The sequence below is a fragment of the Aotus nancymaae genome, unplaced genomic scaffold, assembly GCF_030222135.1.
Source record: "Aotus nancymaae isolate 86718 unplaced genomic scaffold, 86718_ANA_hifiasm-v0.15.2.pri h1tg000014l, whole genome shotgun sequence".
NCBI classification, from domain to species: domain Eukaryota; kingdom Metazoa; phylum Chordata; class Mammalia; order Primates; family Aotidae; genus Aotus; species Aotus nancymaae.
In genome coordinates this window covers 9,220,343-9,239,172 of record NW_026988425.1, presented here as the reverse complement: position 1 = coordinate 9,239,172, position 18,830 = coordinate 9,220,343, and the positions used below count along the sequence as shown (strand labels likewise).

General features: G+C 40.1%; 1 protein-coding gene across 6 annotated transcripts in view; it reads left to right on the top strand.

Annotated features, from left to right (window-relative positions):
* SEMA5A (semaphorin 5A) overlaps positions 1 to 18,830 on the top strand; it is a 493,544-nt gene that overhangs the window by 196,679 nt on the left and 278,035 nt on the right. For all 6 annotated transcript variants that reach the window (XM_064375855.1, XM_064375856.1, XM_064375857.1 and 3 more), the window contains one exon: positions 9,748 to 9,847. In XM_064375855.1, the coding sequence (XP_064231925.1) occupies positions 9,748 to 9,847 (100 nt within the window). The remainder of the gene's footprint in view (positions 1 to 9,747; positions 9,848 to 18,830) is intronic.

Here is an 18,830-nt window from a genome sequence, read left to right as displayed (position 1 = left end):
CAGACTGCACAAGAAACCAAAAAAAAAATGAAAAAGCCCTGCTTGCATTTTTAAAGTGCTCTGTTTTATGTGTCATATTTACAAATGAAAATGTAAATGAAAGATGCTTTATGCTTTCTTGCTATGTTGAGTCTTTTTCCCTGATATGAAATGTTTTAATTTCTCTAATTGATTATTATTAAATATTTTTGGTTTTTTTGTTTGATGAATGAGACATACTCATTTCCTGTAGACATTTTTTGAGATAATTTTTTCTTTCTACTGTAGTCTATAGTGTCTATAATATCTATTTAAATACACTAAGGAAAATACACATATATATACACACACACATCTGTATATGTATGAATGACTGTATTGATGCCTGTATTTATATATCCATGTATGGAGCAAGATATTTACTTGCTCCATACATACATGGATATATAAATATAGGCAGGATGCCTCATTTACTCAGCCTGCAGCTCTCAACGCCTTGTGGGAGGGAGAGTGCAAATGAGGCGGGAACTGGGGTGACACGCTGGAACCAGCTGGCCATTCTGGTGCTGGCAGGGGTGAGCTCCACTCACCCAGACCCTCTGTGTTCCACCCCATGCTGGAGGGAGCACGCAGGTGAGTAGATGCAGGAGCCAGGGTGAACACCGTTGGACGCCGGCAGGAGCCAACTCCCTGTGGGCCCCACAGCAGCATCTAGCAAAGAACCTGTGACCCCTGAAACCCCAGAGGATGTGTTACAGTGCTCTTTTAGCTCTGCTGCTTCCAGATAGCTTAAGTGTTAACAGGTCACTGGCCCCTGTTGTGTCTGCACTCATGGCTCCCAGGTTTTTGTCCTGTGTCCAGGAAAAATGAGATCACATGAATGAACTGAAGGGTGGTAAATGTGGAGGTAAATGCCAATGAAAGTGGCTCTCAGTGGGAAGGGGAGCTGGAAAGGGGACGAGGTGGGAAGGTAATCTTCCCCTGGAGTCCAGTCATCTCTGGCTGGATTCTTCTTCAAAGTTACACCATTAAACTGTCCCTCTGAAGTCAAGCTGCTTCTCTCCAGCATCCAGCCATAGTCCCCAATGTCCAGCAGCTTCTCCTCTCTGCCAGGTGAGTCTGGGGTCCTTATAGGCACAGGTTGGGGCAGGGTGGGGCCAGGGGTGGTTTAGGAAAAGGCAACATTCCAGTGGCAAAACAGAATATAAGTTCTCTCTTTGGGCTGCAGTCTCAGGCTTTTCAGCTTGAGGGTGAGACTTCCCCAGGGACCCTCCCCATCCACCTAGAATTTATCTGCCTCCTGTCCCTATCATGTATATGTGTGTCTATAAGTATACACTTGTATATGAATAAATACATGTGTATCTATGTATACTGTATACATATACACAATATATCTCATTGCAATATGACTATAATCCACATTTGGAAAGCTTAGTCTACGTGACTTAAGTTTGTGCAGTCTGCAAGCTGCATTCTTGTTCTTATACTGGGTAGTTTGAAAGAGGATGCTTGCTGAGTGTGATGGCCTTGGAACCTAGGTATATTGATAACGATATCTATCTATCTATCTATCTATCTATCTATCTATATCTATATATATAATTTTGGTCCTGTAAATACTGTCCTTCAGAAACTTTCATATGCTCAGATAATGTGGTCAGCCCGGTAGAGACCGTTATTTTTTTACATCTTGGAATACATGTTATAAAATGTATTCATAATTTAAATCAGCATTAAATACCACCAATCTGTGAAACTATAGGAAAAAATGCATGCACTGTTCCAGTGAGGGCAGGAGCAGCAGGGGCCTGCGTGGGGAGGCAGCTGATGACCAAGGCTGCTGGGGCAGGTGGTGGACAGGCTTCATGTCTGGAATGGATTCCCATGTGACTTTCCAGGCCCATCATTTCTCCAAGTTAGATTGTCGCAGGATAATGTAGAACAACTAAATAAACATATTTGGTATTTTTCCTGGATATTTCAAGAGAAATGTTAGGAAGCAGAATTTCACTGCAAACAATTACCATCTTGTAACCAATTGAAATGCACTACCTTTCTGAAACAGAGGAGGGATTACCTCATGTTTTCAATTGTTTGCATAATTTTCAGGCCATACCACAAATACTTGTCAAATCTCAGGATCTAAATGCCAGTGGTAGGTGAGGTTCAGCCATGGTATTTCTATTTAGATATTCTACTAGTGCTGTGATAGGGAAGAAAATAGACCAGCAAAGGAACTTTAGGTTGTGCGATTTTCCAGCTCACTGCGCATGCGTAGCCTTGGGCAGGTGGTGTCCTCCACACATCTGCCCTCCACTGTAAAGTCAAGGGCTGGACTGCAGGTCAGCTAACATCGTGTCCTGCTGTAACCTGCTTTGATTTGACTAAGTCCTCGATAGGAGTTACACTGAAAATAGTAGAGGCTCATATAAAAATGGCCTCCTATTTTCCAACTTTTCTACAAAGCAAAAGTAAGGTTTAGCACATCTGTACATTCTGGAGTTTGCTGATGTAAATAGGACTTGTCTTGGAAGAACTTTTGAGGGAGATCAATTCTCCACTATTGAGATCTTCTTCCCCTCAGACCTCTTGCTGCCTGGACTGTGCCCCGGTTTCTTTCTGTTTTTCTCTGGGGTATTCCTCCTTCACTTGAACCCTGCCCAGTGGGAAGCCAGGCTGGAACATTCCTGTCTCCTATCTGGAAATTACCAGCTTCCCTTCTTTCCAATTTTGCTCTCCTTAGGTGGGTCCAACTACCATTTTTGATAAATTAATCCATGCTTATATGTTACTAGGCAGTAAGGATTCATGTTCTTTATACATTCCTTGGAAAATTGATTTTTAATTTCTAGCTTATAGAAATATTGCTTTAGTCCTATTTGGGATTTAAATTCCAGTTTAGCTACTAATTCTTTATGTCATGTTTGGATATTTAACTTGTCAAAATCTCAGGGTTTAAAACATTTTTATAACAAAAATGACAGCTCTAGTTTCACAAGATTATAAACATAAAAATAGTTAATATGTAAAAGTATCTCAGACAATTTCTGAAACCAAGTCAGTAGTGAAAACATAGTAAGTAAAAAAGCGTAAGTAAGAGACACTGGTTATTCTGATATGTATGTTTTTCACCAGCATAGTTTAAATGTCTAGGAATGTGCATGTTCTCCTTTATGAAGTGTTTTACATTCACCTACTGGTACCAGACAAGTGTGTGAGGCTTTGGGACTAAAATCTATGATAATCACTTAAAAAATGTCAAAGAGAACCAAGATGGCTGAAGACTGATGTATCTTATTTTGGGGTACACATGGCATGGGGTGCTGCTGATTTATTGCTTAAAGTGAGCTTACGTTGTTCAGAGTGGTTGCTGGAGTATCAGGCCTGGTGACGCCAACTGCAAAGGGAAGGGAAGGAAACAGATAGAAGGCAGGACACAGCACGGTACATCGGCACTGACCTGCCGCGCTCTACACCGGCGCTGACCTGCCGTGCTGTTCGTCTTCTTGTGCTGGCTTTTAAACATTCCACTCCCTTGTTTTTCTATCATAGTTTTGGCTCAGATTTCACTGATAAGATGGCTTATGTAATGCACTGAAACCAAAAATGAAGTCCGTAGAAGGGAGATGCATGCCAACTTTAAGGAGCAATAGGTACCTTTGAGGTAGGATGGCCCTTTTTACAACTTCAGGAAAAGGTCTTTAAAAAAGAGCTTCCAGAATTTCACAGAGAATACGCCCTGTACTTCTTTTCCTGCCCTGCCACAGAAAGTTCCCATGTTCAGGAGGTAAAGACCCAGCTCTTGGATTTTCAGGACAGTGCCTGGTCCCTGCCCCCCTACCCCCATATTGAGCTGGTGGTTTAGACTGCTTAGAAACAACCATTCACACTGCTTGCATCATCCCTACATTCTCATTTCAGAATGTTCTTCACTCCAATAAAGCAGATCAGCACACGGTTATCATTTTCATCCTCCATACTTACATAAAGACTCTTGGGTAATAAGAAATAGCTAGTGAAAATGATGAATGGTTTCTGTGTAGATCATCACCCTTATTAACACTGGCAAAAACAATTGTGTTTTATTGACAGGTTAAAGTAGTAGCTGGCTTTGAGAGATCCAGCTTTCTGTTGTTGTGTTTCACTTTTCCCTAGTCCACAGTTGAAAACTGAGTAGGCAGTGATTTTGCTTAACAGTCTATCAGTGGTAATAAAGTAACTTTCAAAGTGGAGAAGCAGTTGATTTTTTTTTCTTCCTGTAATTTTCCAAACATGCTGTATAGGAAGCTAAATTTTATATTTGCTTAAGTTCAATAATATAGCATTCTGGCTAGAAGCATGAAAACTAGGCTGGTTGGGTTTGTATCTTACCAGCCATTGATCTTGGCAACACTCACCCTTATTGTGCCTCTGTTTCTTCACCTATAATAGGGCAGGTGTGAGAAATACAGGAATTAATAATTACAAAGTGTACAAGATAGAACCTAGCATTTTGTTTATACTAGTTAAATGTTAGCTATTTTTGAACTGTTTTACTGATAGTCACATTGTTAGCACTATTATTATTTCTGTGATGCAGATTAAGTCAGTTACATACCTACGTGAGAAATAGAAGCAGGCTGTGATGCGCACTTGTATTTTTACGGACTGTGTACTAATGTGTGTTGCTCTCCATGCCTTTCAATGGTCTTTACCCACCCTCCCCTGACCCTACCTAGTTTGGCTTGCATCTCAGTTTCCAATATGGATTTCAAGTCACACATACAGGCTATGAAATCCTGCTTCCTCAGCCCCTAATTAATTGAAGTTTGAAGGTGTGAGGAAAGAAACAGTTGTCCAGAGCCATCCCTTAGTGTACCCGGGAGGTTCCTTGATCAGTGTTTGTTAACAAATCAGGTTGGTTTCTGGACAGTTGGTGCTGGAGATATTAGCATGGGGAGTGGCTGTTAATCCAGATTTTAGAATGACTGTCATATCTTCCACAAGAGCTGTTTTTCCACAGCCAAATCTCTTTGTGATTCTTATTTATCAGGTTCTTTTAAAAGTTTTTGTTTGTTTGTTTATTTGTTGTTGTTTTGGCTTACAAGCATCATTACTGTGGCTGTCTTTAGTGTGTCTGCTTTTTTAAAATAGTAACTTTTACCCCTTATTTTCTTTCTTTTTCTTTGCCTTTCTTTTTTATTTGCATGTTTTTCTTTCTTTTTTTCTTTTTTCTTTTTTTGGAAGGGACATTAACTTGAATCTATTTAGCTAGTTTCTAGTTTATATTTGTCAAATATTTTGGACTAAATTTATTAATACTGACTTGTTCATAAAAGAAATTGTTTCTTGAAGTTGTAAGACTGGATTCTTTAAAATATGGAATTACACTTATGTTAAAAAAATGAACACACCAATCACGTGGGAGCTTATATAGCTGTAAGAGAAGGCAAATATGAATCGATACACCTAATTTTGCAATACAAAATCATCGCTGGAGACCGTATCTCAACAATCACGTTTGTGTAAAGATTGGATTATCTAGGATAGTTAACGTCAAATATTATGAATTATGTATCAAGTATTCAGTTGGAATTTACAAATTTTATGTTATAACTTAACTTCCAATATTTTATATATATAGTCATATTGGCTGCTATATTTAGCTCCGTTTCATCATATGGTTGTTTCAGTAATATCAGAGAAGAGGGACAGGTGTGAAAAGGCAAACTCAACTGTTTGGGGCAATGAGCATTCTAATGTTACTGAAAATTGTATCCCCTCAATTTACCATCTGCTGTGCTGCCCCCCTTCTCCCTTATTCTCACAAAACTTCCTCTGTTCTCTAGTGTGCTGCCAATTACCCTGAACTCTTTTAGCTCTTCTGTTTCCATAACTACTCATTTTCTGATTCCTTAGAAAGCGGTATTGACAATTTCATCTTGCTGCTACTGAAATATGTTATTTTGATGATGAATTGCACTAATAGGTTTTCTGTTATTAAGCTTGCTGAGCCATCCTTGTGCTTCTGGGATAAGCCTGATTCCATATGAAATATTGTGTGTGTGTGTGTGTGTGTTTGTGTCTGTGTATGTGTGTGTGAGATTAGTTAATCATGCATTTCTTTAGGAATGTTTTTGTCAAGTTCTTAAATGAAGTTGACCTGTGAGTTTTCTTTCTCATAATAGCCTTGTTCAGACTTAATGTCAAGATTGTTAGGATTATAGTAGCCTCAAATTGAGTTGGGAAGTTTTACTTCTACGTCTAAGAAAACTGTGTGAACTTGGGCTTATATGTTCACTACGGATTTGGTAATGCTCATATGTAAAACTGAGCCTGTTTTTTTTTTCTTTTTGATATATTGCTGTATTGTATTGGAAGTTTATTATGCATTTTATTTGGCTTTTGAAGGTATAATAACAAGTGATTGTAATAAAAATATGTAATATTTTTTAAAATGGGAGAGGATGTGCATATACTTCCAGGCAGAGGGAAATGGTCTAGGTAGCATCGGAGATTTTAGAGGAAAGCCTAGGTAATTTAGAGAAGCATTTAAAGAGGAAAGAAGAGATGAGAGCAACTGGTCCTTGAAAAGAGGATAGAGTGACTTTTGTCTGATCTGTTGGGGAAGTTGGGAGGATAGGTATTGCTCCAGGCTTTTAGTTCAAGAGATGGGCTGGTGCAGAGACTTTGTTGCAAGGCTCTCGTGGTATTGGTGAGATAGAAGCCAATGTAATATGCAAAACTGAGATGGCAGACCTTCTGAAGGAAAGTCAAAAAGAAGAGAATATGCAGATTACTCAACTTTGATCTATGTTAACCATAAAAATATACAATTTTACTGGGGAAGTTCATTAGAATTTCAAATAAGGAAATTGAACAATATTGACAGAACTATATGCCGTTAACTCATTTTTTCCTCTGTACATGACTCCTTTTATTACTTGAGGGTATTTTAGGAAGTAGTGTAACTGCCTTCCTGTTGTTCAGTGCAGGGACCGAAACCTGATGTATGTCTCTTTAGCCTGGTTCCTGTTAGCCACTTTCTTCCCAGTCCTCCAACTAACAAGAAAGATGAATGCATGGGAAATAAGTAAACTGATTTTCTCTATCTTTCATAGTCTTCTTTCTCTTAGAGGCTCATCTCTTCACTCCCCTAGCAGGAAGGTCAGCCCCTGGCCTTCTGTTCTTCCCTCATGCAGTTGGAAGACTGGATGAGAGCCCAGGTCTGGGGGCTGTGAGTTGTGGTGAACAGAGCCCCTGATGTTCACTCTGGAGCCTGGTCCTGGCAGTGCTTCCTGGTCATGTGTTTCCCATCTGAATGATGAACCTCTTCAACTAGAACGTCTTTATGGACACTTAGGGGTCTTAGCGATGTTTAACAATGGCTGCGGGGCCAACCTGCCATGGGAAATTTTTCCTGTGCAACATTACCATTGTTGAAAGATAATAACCTGACGATACTCTCTTTCTCTCAAGTCACTTCAGACTCCTGCTGCCTGTCTCAGTCATCACTGTTTTCTTCTTCATTTAATTTGGAAACTGTTTTGTTTTCTTTAACTTGTTTTCCTTGACTTCATTTCTAAATCAGAAATGAAGAATGTTCATTTATAGAATGTTTTGTAGAATGTTTTACCACTGCAGATCCCACGTCTTCTTTATCCATTTTCAAAACCACTACCTAAATTGTATGTTTTTTAGGTTTTTAAAAATCTGCTATTTTTCCTTCCATTCTCTGCCCTTTCCAGACCTTCCTTTCTATCAAGTGCTCATTCAAATTCCAAAGACATCTGCTCGAATGGGTCAAGTGCTTTCCTGAAAACTTTTCAAAGCTTTGCTGTCACATATGAAATCAAGCCCAAACCTTTTAATATGAAAGTGAATTTTTCTACAGTTTGTATTTAAATAAATCTTTCAGTTTCCCCTTTCCTAGTAGCTTCTTAAGTTGCTGTTACTTTTTCTTTTCTATTTTCTCTTTTTCCTCTTTCCTTTCCTTTTTTATTCTTCATCTCTTGAATTCGCTTACTTGTTCTTACTTCATTGCACACATTTATTATTGCCTGTCGCATTCAAGGTGCTGTGTTGTGTGCTGCAGGCACTGCAGGGAGCAGTGCAGTTACAATAGCCATTGGGTTCTCTCTTGCCTGGGAATGGAGACACTGAAGGAGTGAACATGAGTTATACCAGTTATAGCCACAGGGGGCACCACGCCCTCCCATGTTGCTGTCTTGCTTTGACTCTCTAGGACATCTTTCCTGTCACTCTCTGCTCAAATCTTTCCTTTTGTTTCACCGAAGCTCAAATCATCTCTTCCTTTCATGCAAGAATAATTCCTGTAATTCCACAAGTGCCTAATAAACACTTTACATTGATAGACACCCTGTTTAAAGATACTAGCACTGTTTCTTTAACTGAATTACAAACTCCTGGAAGGGTTGCTTATTAATAACTGTTTATAGTTCCAGTGCCTTGTACATATCTTGCTCTGTGTATTTTGTTTTCATTTATTTGCCTATGAAATGTAGAAATTTATATAAAAATCCTTAAAAAAATCAAGGTTTCATGCACATTACAGTTTCAAGTCCCTCTCTATATAGCTCACACCTGATTTCCTTTAAGCAGAAGATAAATTTCACTTGATATAACTTCCCCCCATAACTGTTAGCAGAGAAAAGACATGTTTATTATATAGAGATATTTCTTAAAAATAATTCCTCTCATTTACATCAACAAAGCAATTTATACAGGACATAATATGGGATGGGGGCATATGGAAATACGCCCCCATTAATAACATAACACTGATGTTTTTAGCATCAGTGTTTGCTGGAGGAGATTCTTTCCTGTGTTACACACTTTTCCCTCCCACCAATAACTTCATTGATTTGACCGTTGTTATGTGCCTGGTTAGTCAGTGTGGTTATTCAAAATACTAAATCCAAGAAAAAAAGACAATCAGATGACATGGTTAATTGTCAATGATAATGATGAGGTATCCCACAACTGGCAGGCAACTCACTGAATACTTTTTAGTGTTATGAATGAGCTAATGAAAATTGCAAAAATGGCTCATTGAAGCAGCATTCTCTCTTCAAACACTGTCATTTTATAATAATCGTACTGTGGGCTGGAGGTTGTCTAATAGGAGTTAACAGTGCTTGTAAAATCCTGTCTCTATAGAGTGGCTATCTCCTGATTTCCCTTAGAAAAAAATGCAAATGAAGCCTAGAAGTAACTGTGGATTTCTTATCTAGAAAGGTCTGAATGTGTTTAACAAGTCTAATCGTGGGGCCAAAATAGAAACCCAAAGGGCAGGGAAATGGAACGTCTAATTTAAAAGAAGGCAAATGGTGCTTGTATGCTTGGTCCTTGCTCCTAAGGAGGCTTTTGTAATATTAAAAAATCTGCAGCTCTTTTGAGTTAAGTTGCACAGGAAATGGTCTTGTTTGCATTCAGTATTCCTCTGATGAATCATGTGAATGCTGTGTTATTTTCTGCCCAACCCAAAGCCAAAAGGAAAATGCACATCTGGCTTGTAAATTACAACCAAGCATTGATGCTTCACTTGCTCTTTATTGGGTGGCTGCCCTCTGTGCTTTACAAGTTCTTAGTGTGGCTTACGGGGCATCCTGAGGGAAACCTCCCGTGGCCTCAGAAGGATGGCATAGCGGGACCTCCAAATCCTCTCTGAAATGTAACGTTTGCTACCTGATGTACACTTTCTGTGGTCCCCAGAGGAAATATAATTCATTTTTATCTTTTTATTTATTTATTTTTTCTGTTTAGAAATTGGCCCCTGGTTACGGGAGTTCAGAGCGAAGAATGCTGTGGATTTCTCGCAGTTAACATTTGACCCAGGACAGAAAGAACTTGTTGTAGGAGCAAGGTGAGAGATACTGCGTTTTGCCACCGCAGATATTTTTGGACTTCATCTGACATCTGTGCAGTTACGTGTGACCTTCCCTGACAAAACTGAAGAGTGCTGAATAATATTATTTCTTATAAGAATGAAATACAGTATGAGTGTCATAAAATATACTACTGCTAATAAGATGTTGATGGCTTCCCTTTAGACCAAGCATTGATGGGGCCCTCACCCTGTGCCAGGAACTGTTCTAACATGAATTAACTCATTTGTTCTTCCATTCAAACCTGAGAGGTAGGTACTATCAGCATTGCTGTTTTAGAGATGAGGAAACTGAGGAAGAAAGTAGATAAACTAGTTGCCCAGGGGCATATGCCTAAGAAAAGATGGACCTGGATTCCCAACCCAGGCTGTTTGACTCCAGAAACCATGTTCCTGACTTCCTACTATATTCTTCAGTAGGATTCTAGAGATCCAGAGATCTTGATGCGTACTCCAAGGCCCACCACCACCTTTCTTTGTCACCTTGATTAGGCCATATAACAGTAAGTTGAGAATTCAAGGAAGTTATTTTCATCTGTGTCTCTCAAGGGCATGCATGTTCCCGTATCTAGGTCAACACCTGCATCCCAGTTTGACGACGAGGCCACCAGAACACAGTGAAAACAAATTTGAGTTCTTTCTCCCCTTTTCACTAACTTCCTTAGAATACCTGCATACCTATATGGGGATTGTACATCCGTCTTTTGAGAAAATTAATATTAAAGTTGAAGACAGGGGCCATTTGTAGATGTGGGTTCTTCTGACACCTAAGGGTGGCACATTGGGCAGTGGAGAGTGCATTATCTTTTCCATCCATATCTACCAGAGTATAAAGCATACCTTTCATAGCGACGGAGGTTTTGCAGTCTCTGTATAAACCTGAGTGAAACTAAACCTAGCTTATACTCTGGGCACTCTAGATGAACACTGAACGGTTTCTAGGATCGCTGCTCTTGCTCTCAGATCTTGAGGAGTCCTTGTACATCCACTCAACACTTGAAGTGATGAATGGTTGTGATTTTACATGAGTAGGTAGAGGTTGGCAGAGTTTATTGCACCGAACTCGTTACTTTCGGCTCTTCTGATGTTTGTGAGGAGGCGGTGAGTATAGGTGGGACAAAGCTACTTGGTGTTCTTTTCCTTACTTTAGTCCAGTCAGAATACTGGGTGGTTTCTGATGCTCGCTTCCATCACACTTCATCACTTGGAGTTCAGCCTGTTTTGCAGCGGTGGGAGTTAGTCTCCTGGCCTCCAGATGTTCCCCTCCTTCTGCATACCACAGCCAGCATTGTCTTTTAAACGTGCCCACCTTCAGTAGCTCCCAGTGGGTCAATGCTGGCTCCCTGCTGTGGTACGCCAGCTCTTCTACCTTGCGTTCTCCTCTCCCTTCCAGACTTCCTGTTTTCATTCTCACATGGTCCAGGCATGTGGAATTATTTATTCTGTCTACAGTTACGGAATATGCTCTTTCTTGCCTCTGGGCTTTTTCCCTTCTGACCTTTTATTTTCTGGAATACTGGCTACCACCCACCCCTACTCCAAATTCTCTGCTTGGTAAACTCCCACTTGTAGTAAGGACCTGGCTCACAGGTCACCATTGGTCCTGAGCTGCCACATTCCCTGCCTTGTGTGCCCACCTGACATCTACTTTTTTTGTTCTGCACTTATTGTAGAATACTGCATTATTTCTTGACAAGTCACCCTTATCAGATGGCAACTTACCAGAAGACAAGGGAAGTGCCTGTCTTTTCTTTATTTCTGCAGAATATAGCACAGATTTTTCCTGCTCATAGAAGCTCAGAGATAACTGTTGATTCAACACATTTATTTCCAGAATTGAATTGGTAATTGTTCCCCTCTGCAAAGGGTGAACACTTAGGGAAAAGGGGGTTGGGATTATAAAAGCTTATCCCAGATACCTACATTTGGCAAGGGCATGAGCCACTGGCAGGCTGTATACACCAAAGCTCACCCTGAGGGAAAATCAGCTTTCACTCTGAGCCAAGGGAACAGACCCCTTAACGGGGGGAGCAGGTACAAATATGACCCCAAGTAGTGTTTTGAGTATTGCATCCCTCATTCATCTCTGTAGAACTCTGGAAAAGGTTTTACTAAGACTTTGTCTCTGGAGGTCCTGGGTGCTGTGTGAACAGATCAGCACTACATTCTCTGCAAGTGGTTGGCTTTTGGTTAGCGACTCAAGATTTTCCTAAGGGATGTGAGAAGCCACGGAGGAAATTAGGGTATTGTGAAGAGATGGCTTATGCTCCTGTTCTGGCTGCAGATAGCAACTGGGAACTGTTTTCAAGGGGTACTTGTCCCAGTAGATCTCCATCCCAGAGTCCCTGGAGTTCTCTATTCCAGTGTCAGTGGGGTCTCTCTCTCAGTATCCCTAAAGGTCTCTGTCCAATATCTCTGATGGCTTCCATCTCAGCATCCCTGGAAATCTATATCCCAGTGTCTCAGGGGTGTCTCCATTCCAGTGTCCCTGGAGCCTCCACTCCATATCCCTGGTGTTTCCATCCCAATGTCCCTGGAGTGTCCATCCCAATGTCTCTGGTGGCTTCCATCCCAGGGCCCCTGGAATCTGCATCCCAATATCCCTGGAGTCCTCATCCCAACATTCTCGGAGGTCTCCATCCTTTGCATATCAACATGGTCTGCTGGGAAGGATTAGATGGGCCACCGAGTCAACCTGGCATGCCATATGGCATGGTGGACATGAACACATGCGATTGCCAGACTTAGCAAATAAAAATCTAGGATGCCCAGTTAAATTTGCATTTCAGATAACAACCTTTTATGTTCTTATCATAAGTATGTTCCAAAAGTTTGTTGGCCCCAGGAGCATGGGCTGTAGTTTTCTGTTCTACAGCAGTGTATGGTACATTATAGACATTTAATAAATAACAGAAAAAAAAAACAAAACCGCTGGTCCTTATTTAAATGACTCTAAGCCAGTTTCAGAGCCTAATTTTCTCATCTTTAAAGATAATGTAATAATTTCTACCCCTTTCAGCTGTTGCAAAGATTAAATAAAATAACCCATGGGAAGTTATTGTCACTTAACAGTCAAGCTGGTGAGGGTGCAGCCCTAGTGAAGCTCTGAGGGTCTTCATGGGTTTCACATATGTGTGCACATGCCTTTGTGGAAGAGAAGAGGAATGTCACTTAGGAAATTTCATGGGATTAGGCTCAGAAAGTTTGAAAGGGAGTGTGAGTCAGATATAAAACTTTAAAAATAACCCAGCCCTCAGATTCCTGTGTGGCAAAGCTTGACTTAGCAAGCGTAAGTTTAGATAACAGGTGTATTATTTCAGAAATCAGTAATGATTTAAAAATATGGGTTGTGAAAAAAATGGAATGATACTGGATTTTTCTTCATAGCACTTGGCATCGTGGGTCCATTTATTGGATGGTTTCACTTTATACTAGCGATACTTTATGTTCCTGAAATTGAATTCAGTTAAAGATTCTTTGTACTCTTTGATAAAAGAAGTGCATTGTGCTGCAAAAGAAAAGTCTCTCTTTAGGCGATTTGTGGTTATGTAGCATCTGAAGGTACTTGGATCTGAATTCAGGCAATTTCTGGAAGAAGTCCTACATTTTCATTTCCAAGATGCACATGGTCTTTCATATTATCTTAAATGCATTGACAGTCATATCCTGTTTTACCCTAGTCTCTTTAAAAATTAATAATATTTGTGTTTTCAGTGACGAAACTTAGGCATCTTCAGTTTAGAAAATATAGAAAATAGAGTAAAGCATAAAGAAAAAACAATTTCAGAGATAATCACAGTTAAGCTTTTCAGTTATTTCCTGGCATTATTTGATTTCTATTTGTTCCTACTCTTGGGATAATATTTGTTGAATGATTGCATACTTCTTTGTCACAAATCCTACTAAGATCAGTTTCCTTGGTATAAAAAATATTCCAAACGAAAGAATATGTTATCACTGTTTTTGGGAAAGATTATAAAAGGAATGGCAGTGATAATACTCCACACACTAGATACAAGTGTTTCACTGCAGATTGAATTGTTGCAACAGATGCAAGGGAGGGTGATTACATTTTTATTTCCCAAATGAATTTGTTCGTCTTTAGTGTTTCAGGTTCATTCTAAGGGTGGCAAGTGATTCCATCCCGAATCACTCTGATATGTATTCTGTGCTGAATCCAAGTATTATTCCAAATGGCAGCTAACTCAGTTGACACATAAGGCAGTGTTTGACTGCTGTTGGGCATTTACAAATTGGCCATATTTTTATAATGCATAAAGCCCTACAGTGCTAATGAAAAAGAGTTTATTATCAAAGCATCTGTAGCATGAGTCTTTGCCATTGAACTGTGGGGAAGATGTGGAGCCACTGTTTCTGGCTGTTTAGGTACTTTTCTTCAAAATGTGATTTTTCCAAATGAAAACATTTTTTAACATGCATCTTAGTTTCTAAAATGTGAATTTTTTTCAGGTTTTTAAATATGCTTCTTGGTCTTTATTTTTGTCCAGTAACTCAATTCTGTTTCTCTTACTTTTCTCCAACAAGCTTGAGTGTAATATAAACACGTAAATAAAAGGGCACAGGCCCAGCGCGGTGGCTCACGCCTATAATCCCAGCACTTTGGGAGGCTGAGGCAGGCAGATCATGAGGTCAGGAGATCGAGACCATCCTGGCCAACATGGTGAAACCCTGTCTCTACTAAAAATACAAAAGAATTAGTATGGATTTCTGATTAGCATGTTTATTTTTAAAATAAATAAATATGCAAAATCTGAAAGCTTCCAGGGCAGAGCTTGGTCTTCCTTACAGTACCAAAAAAATGATTGGTTGAAAAATTTTAATTTATTATTTTGAACCATTTGTTTGGCTAATGGTTTGAATTTACAGAAATAAAGATAAAAAAGGAAAGATTAACGTGCTGTTTTTGTGCTTGGGCTGAATTTGCTTTAAGTATTCGAAACTCTTAAGAGATAAACTTAGGTGCATTAAAATTTTAACGAGTTTATTTGAGCATTTAGTGATTCAGGAATCAAGCATCAGCAGACTTCCAGCAGCTCTCCACTTGGGTGGGAGTGGCAAGGGAGGAAACTTTTATAATGTTCTTCCCAGAAGCAAGACGAAGAAAATGCCTCTGGTTGGTTGAAGTGGAAACTCCCTAGTTAGAGGTTAGTTGGTGGTTTATAATTGGTTAAATCGCAAGTTAGACTTTAGTGAGGGTTTCTGATTGGTGAAGCTTAAGTTTCCTTTTGGTATTTACATCGAGTTGAGTTTTGGTTTGTTTATATAGGAACCCAAGACAGGGAAGCCTTCTCAGCCTAATGGGCTCCCAATTATTTTAACAGAGCATATATTCTCATATATGACACAAAATAAATGGTAGGCTTCTATTTAATGAATTTCTTTCTTTCTTTTTAATTTTTTTGAGATGGTGTCTCACCAGGCTGGAGTGCAGTGGTGCGATCTCAGCTCACTGCAACCTCGCCTCCTAGGCTCGATGGATTCTACTGCCTCAGCCTCCCACGTAGCTAGGAGTACAGAGGCGCGCCACCACACCTAGCTAATTTTTGTATTTTTAGTAGAGATGGGGTTTCACCATGTTGGCCAGGGTGGTCTCAATCTCTTGATCTCATGATCCTCCCGCCTTGGCCTCCTAAAGTGCTGGGATTACCAGCATGAGCCACCACACCTGGCCAAGTTTCTTTTTTAAAATGACTTTGTCACTGGTTCTGAACAAGGGTGACTGATTTTAAATTCACATAAAATTTATTTTAAACAACTGGCCAATATCATTTTTTTTTTTGATGATTCTAATTCTTATTTTTACTTGAAAATTTTACCTTAGAATTACTCTGTTGGAGGCAATGTATGATTAACAGGAAAACTGGAGATGTGAATGAGATCAGCAATTCTGCTTCCAGTAGCCACACCTGTTCATCTTTTCCAAAGGATATGTTTTAGTCAAGTTTACACAGTTAAAGGGAATGCATGCTGAGTGGGATGAAATCCGCCATTAGCAGTAAATGCAGAACGCAGTAGAACCCCATTGTGCAAAGAGATCCGAGGTCATGCTGATTTTCATGTTGTGTTTACATTAATTATGACTTAGGACAAGCAGCTGATGATGGCAGAGGGACAGTGCTTTTCATTCTGGCCTTTTTTATCCTCTTCCACCTCAAATCTTGATGAGCCTCCGCTTTAGGCTTTCAATGTTTCCCCTTCTTGTCCCTTTCCTTCTCAGGGCTGGCCCTGATGATGCACAGGTAGGCGCTTTAAGATTGGCTTATCTCCCTCCTTCTGCCTGTTCTCACCTTTCTTCTAATTGGCTTATTTGATTAATTAGCCCAATATATGTTAAAAAGTCTCCTTTTTGTCTGCGGGCTTTGTTACCTTTTGTCCAACATTTACCAAACATTAGTGTTCTTAAGTATTAGCTAGGGTATTCGTTCAGGATTAAGATGCCCCTCCCAGCTCTGCTGACTCAGGTGGCTCAGAGTGTGTGCTTTTAACAAACTGGTGGCCTAGGAATGATTTCTAACCATTCTGTTCCTTCTGCTATTGTAAAAAAACAAAAACAAAAGAAACTAATTTGCGTTTTTTTTTCTGCTTGAGTTGGGAGAATACCAGCCTAGTACAACAGTTATCTATGTAGTTATAGATAAGTAAGTGTGTACAGTTGGTCATCTCTGGGATCTGCATCTGCAGATTTAACCAACCACAGGTCTAAAATGTTTGAAAAAATAAAAAACAACAGAACAATAAAAATCATACCAATAAAAACAATGTGGTATAACAACTATTTACATTTACAATGTCCTAGATAGTATAAGTAATCTAGAGATGATTTAGAGTATATGGGAAGATGTGCATAGTTTATAGGCAAATACTAATCCATTTTATATCAGGGACTTGAGCATCCCTGGATTTTGGCATCTGAGGGGGTCTTGGAGCTGATGCTCTGGGGAGGCCAAGGGACAACTGTAAATAAATAAATAAATAAATAAATAAATAAATAAATAAATAAAGGTACAAAGGCTTCCCATTTCCCAGATCCCATGAACAAGCCAACAAAGGGCTGTCATCATAATTAAATAACTTATTTGCATGTACGTATGCTACAGACAGAGTATTCAGACCTTTTCTCCTACCCAGGTCCATGCGGGGTTCATCCAAATTTATTAGTTCATACAGTTATTTCTTTCAATATTCTGTGTTCATTAAATATTTATTGAACCTACTTTATGCCAGGAAGCATCTTAGGCATTAGAGTAACAAAGATGAGTCATCTTCTCTACCTGATGAAGAAGTCCAGCACAAGGGTCAACAAGCTAGGGCCCCAGAGGTGCCTCCTGTTTTTGTAAATACACTTTTATTGGCACACAGACACACCCACTCATTCACACATCTTCTGTGTCTGTTTTTGAGCTAAAACTGCAGAGATGAGTAGTTGGGACATAGACCACAAAAGGAAATTGTCTGCTCTCTGGCCCCATAACAAAAAGTTTGCTGACCCCGGCCTTGTGGGTGAGACAGGGGCACAAGCAATTAAATCCTCCAAGGGAAGCCCAAGTAAAGGGTCCTGAAAACACCAAAAGTAAGGAATATGATGGTACATGGATCTGAAGAGGCTGCACTGAGAGGGCGCTCCTCCAGCTGGGCCTGAGAGATGCATGAGGAATCTGGCAGGGAAGAAAGAGAGTCACATGGGAAAAGTCAGGGATTCTGACGAGGCTGAAAGTGCTTGGCTGTGGCACCTGTTGGTGACAGAGAGGGGGAAGTAGTTGTAGGTGAAGCCCTGAGCATTAGGTGGGGTCAGATTATAAAGAAGCTTAGACTTGGTCCTCTAGACCAGTGACTCCAACTGGGGCAGTCTTAGGATCACCTGACAGGCCTTTCAAGAGTACAGATGTTCAGGCCTGTCCTCAGGTCCTCTGATTTCCACTTTCTGGAAGTAACGCCAGAATCTTTTTTGTTTGTTTGTTGCCCAGGCTGGAGTGCAATGGCGCCATCTCTACTCACTGCAACCTTTGCCTTTGCCTCCTGGGTTCAGGCGATTCTCCTGCCTCAGCATCCCGAGTAGCTGGGATTACGAGCCACCATGTCTGGCTAATTTTTTGTATTATTAGTGGTGACAGGGTTTCACTATGTTGGCCAGGCTGGTCTTGAACTCCTGACCTCAGGTGATCCACCCGTCTGGGCCCCCCAAAGTGCTGGGATCACAGGTGTGAGCCACTGTGCCCAGCCAGAATTTTTGATTTAATCAAGCTCCCATGGCTCTGCCGGCTTGGTAAATTTGAGAATCTCTGCTAAAGGCATTGAGGAGCCCAGGAGATTTCTATGTTTACGTATTCACTTAATCATATTTGCATTAGAAAGATACGTCCGCCATATTGTGTGCAGGATGTGCTAACACTTGGAGTATTTGGAGTGCGGCATAGCACTTGGGGGTTGTGGATCAGGTGAGAGTAGAGGGTGCTTAAACTTAGGCAGTATTGGTGGAAATGGAGATGAGAAGCCATATTTGAGACCTGCTTCAGTGCTGGGTTTGACTGCAATTGATGGCCTACAGAATGGGGTGGCTAGAGGCAAGGATCAAACCATCCGGTGAGTTTTGGGAGCATGACTGGGATTGAGCATATGGGAGAATGAGCTGTAATTCTTAGATTATTAGAAGATACATGAGAAAAAAATCTCAGATTTTTATGAATACTGAAGATAACCTAGAAAATTAATTGTATGTAGATAATTTAAAGCACGAATAGCCCTAGGAAATCACAGGTTAAAGGAACCAGAGAGATAGTTAGTAGGCATTATTTTTTTATTCAAATGGAAGATTATCTCTGTTAACTGAAAAATGGAAAGGAACAAATCAGATACTCAGCAGACCCACAAAGACAAAAGTTGCAGGTTAAATTTAGAGCAATAAATCATCTGTAATCCTTACAGCACTTAGAGATTTGCAAGT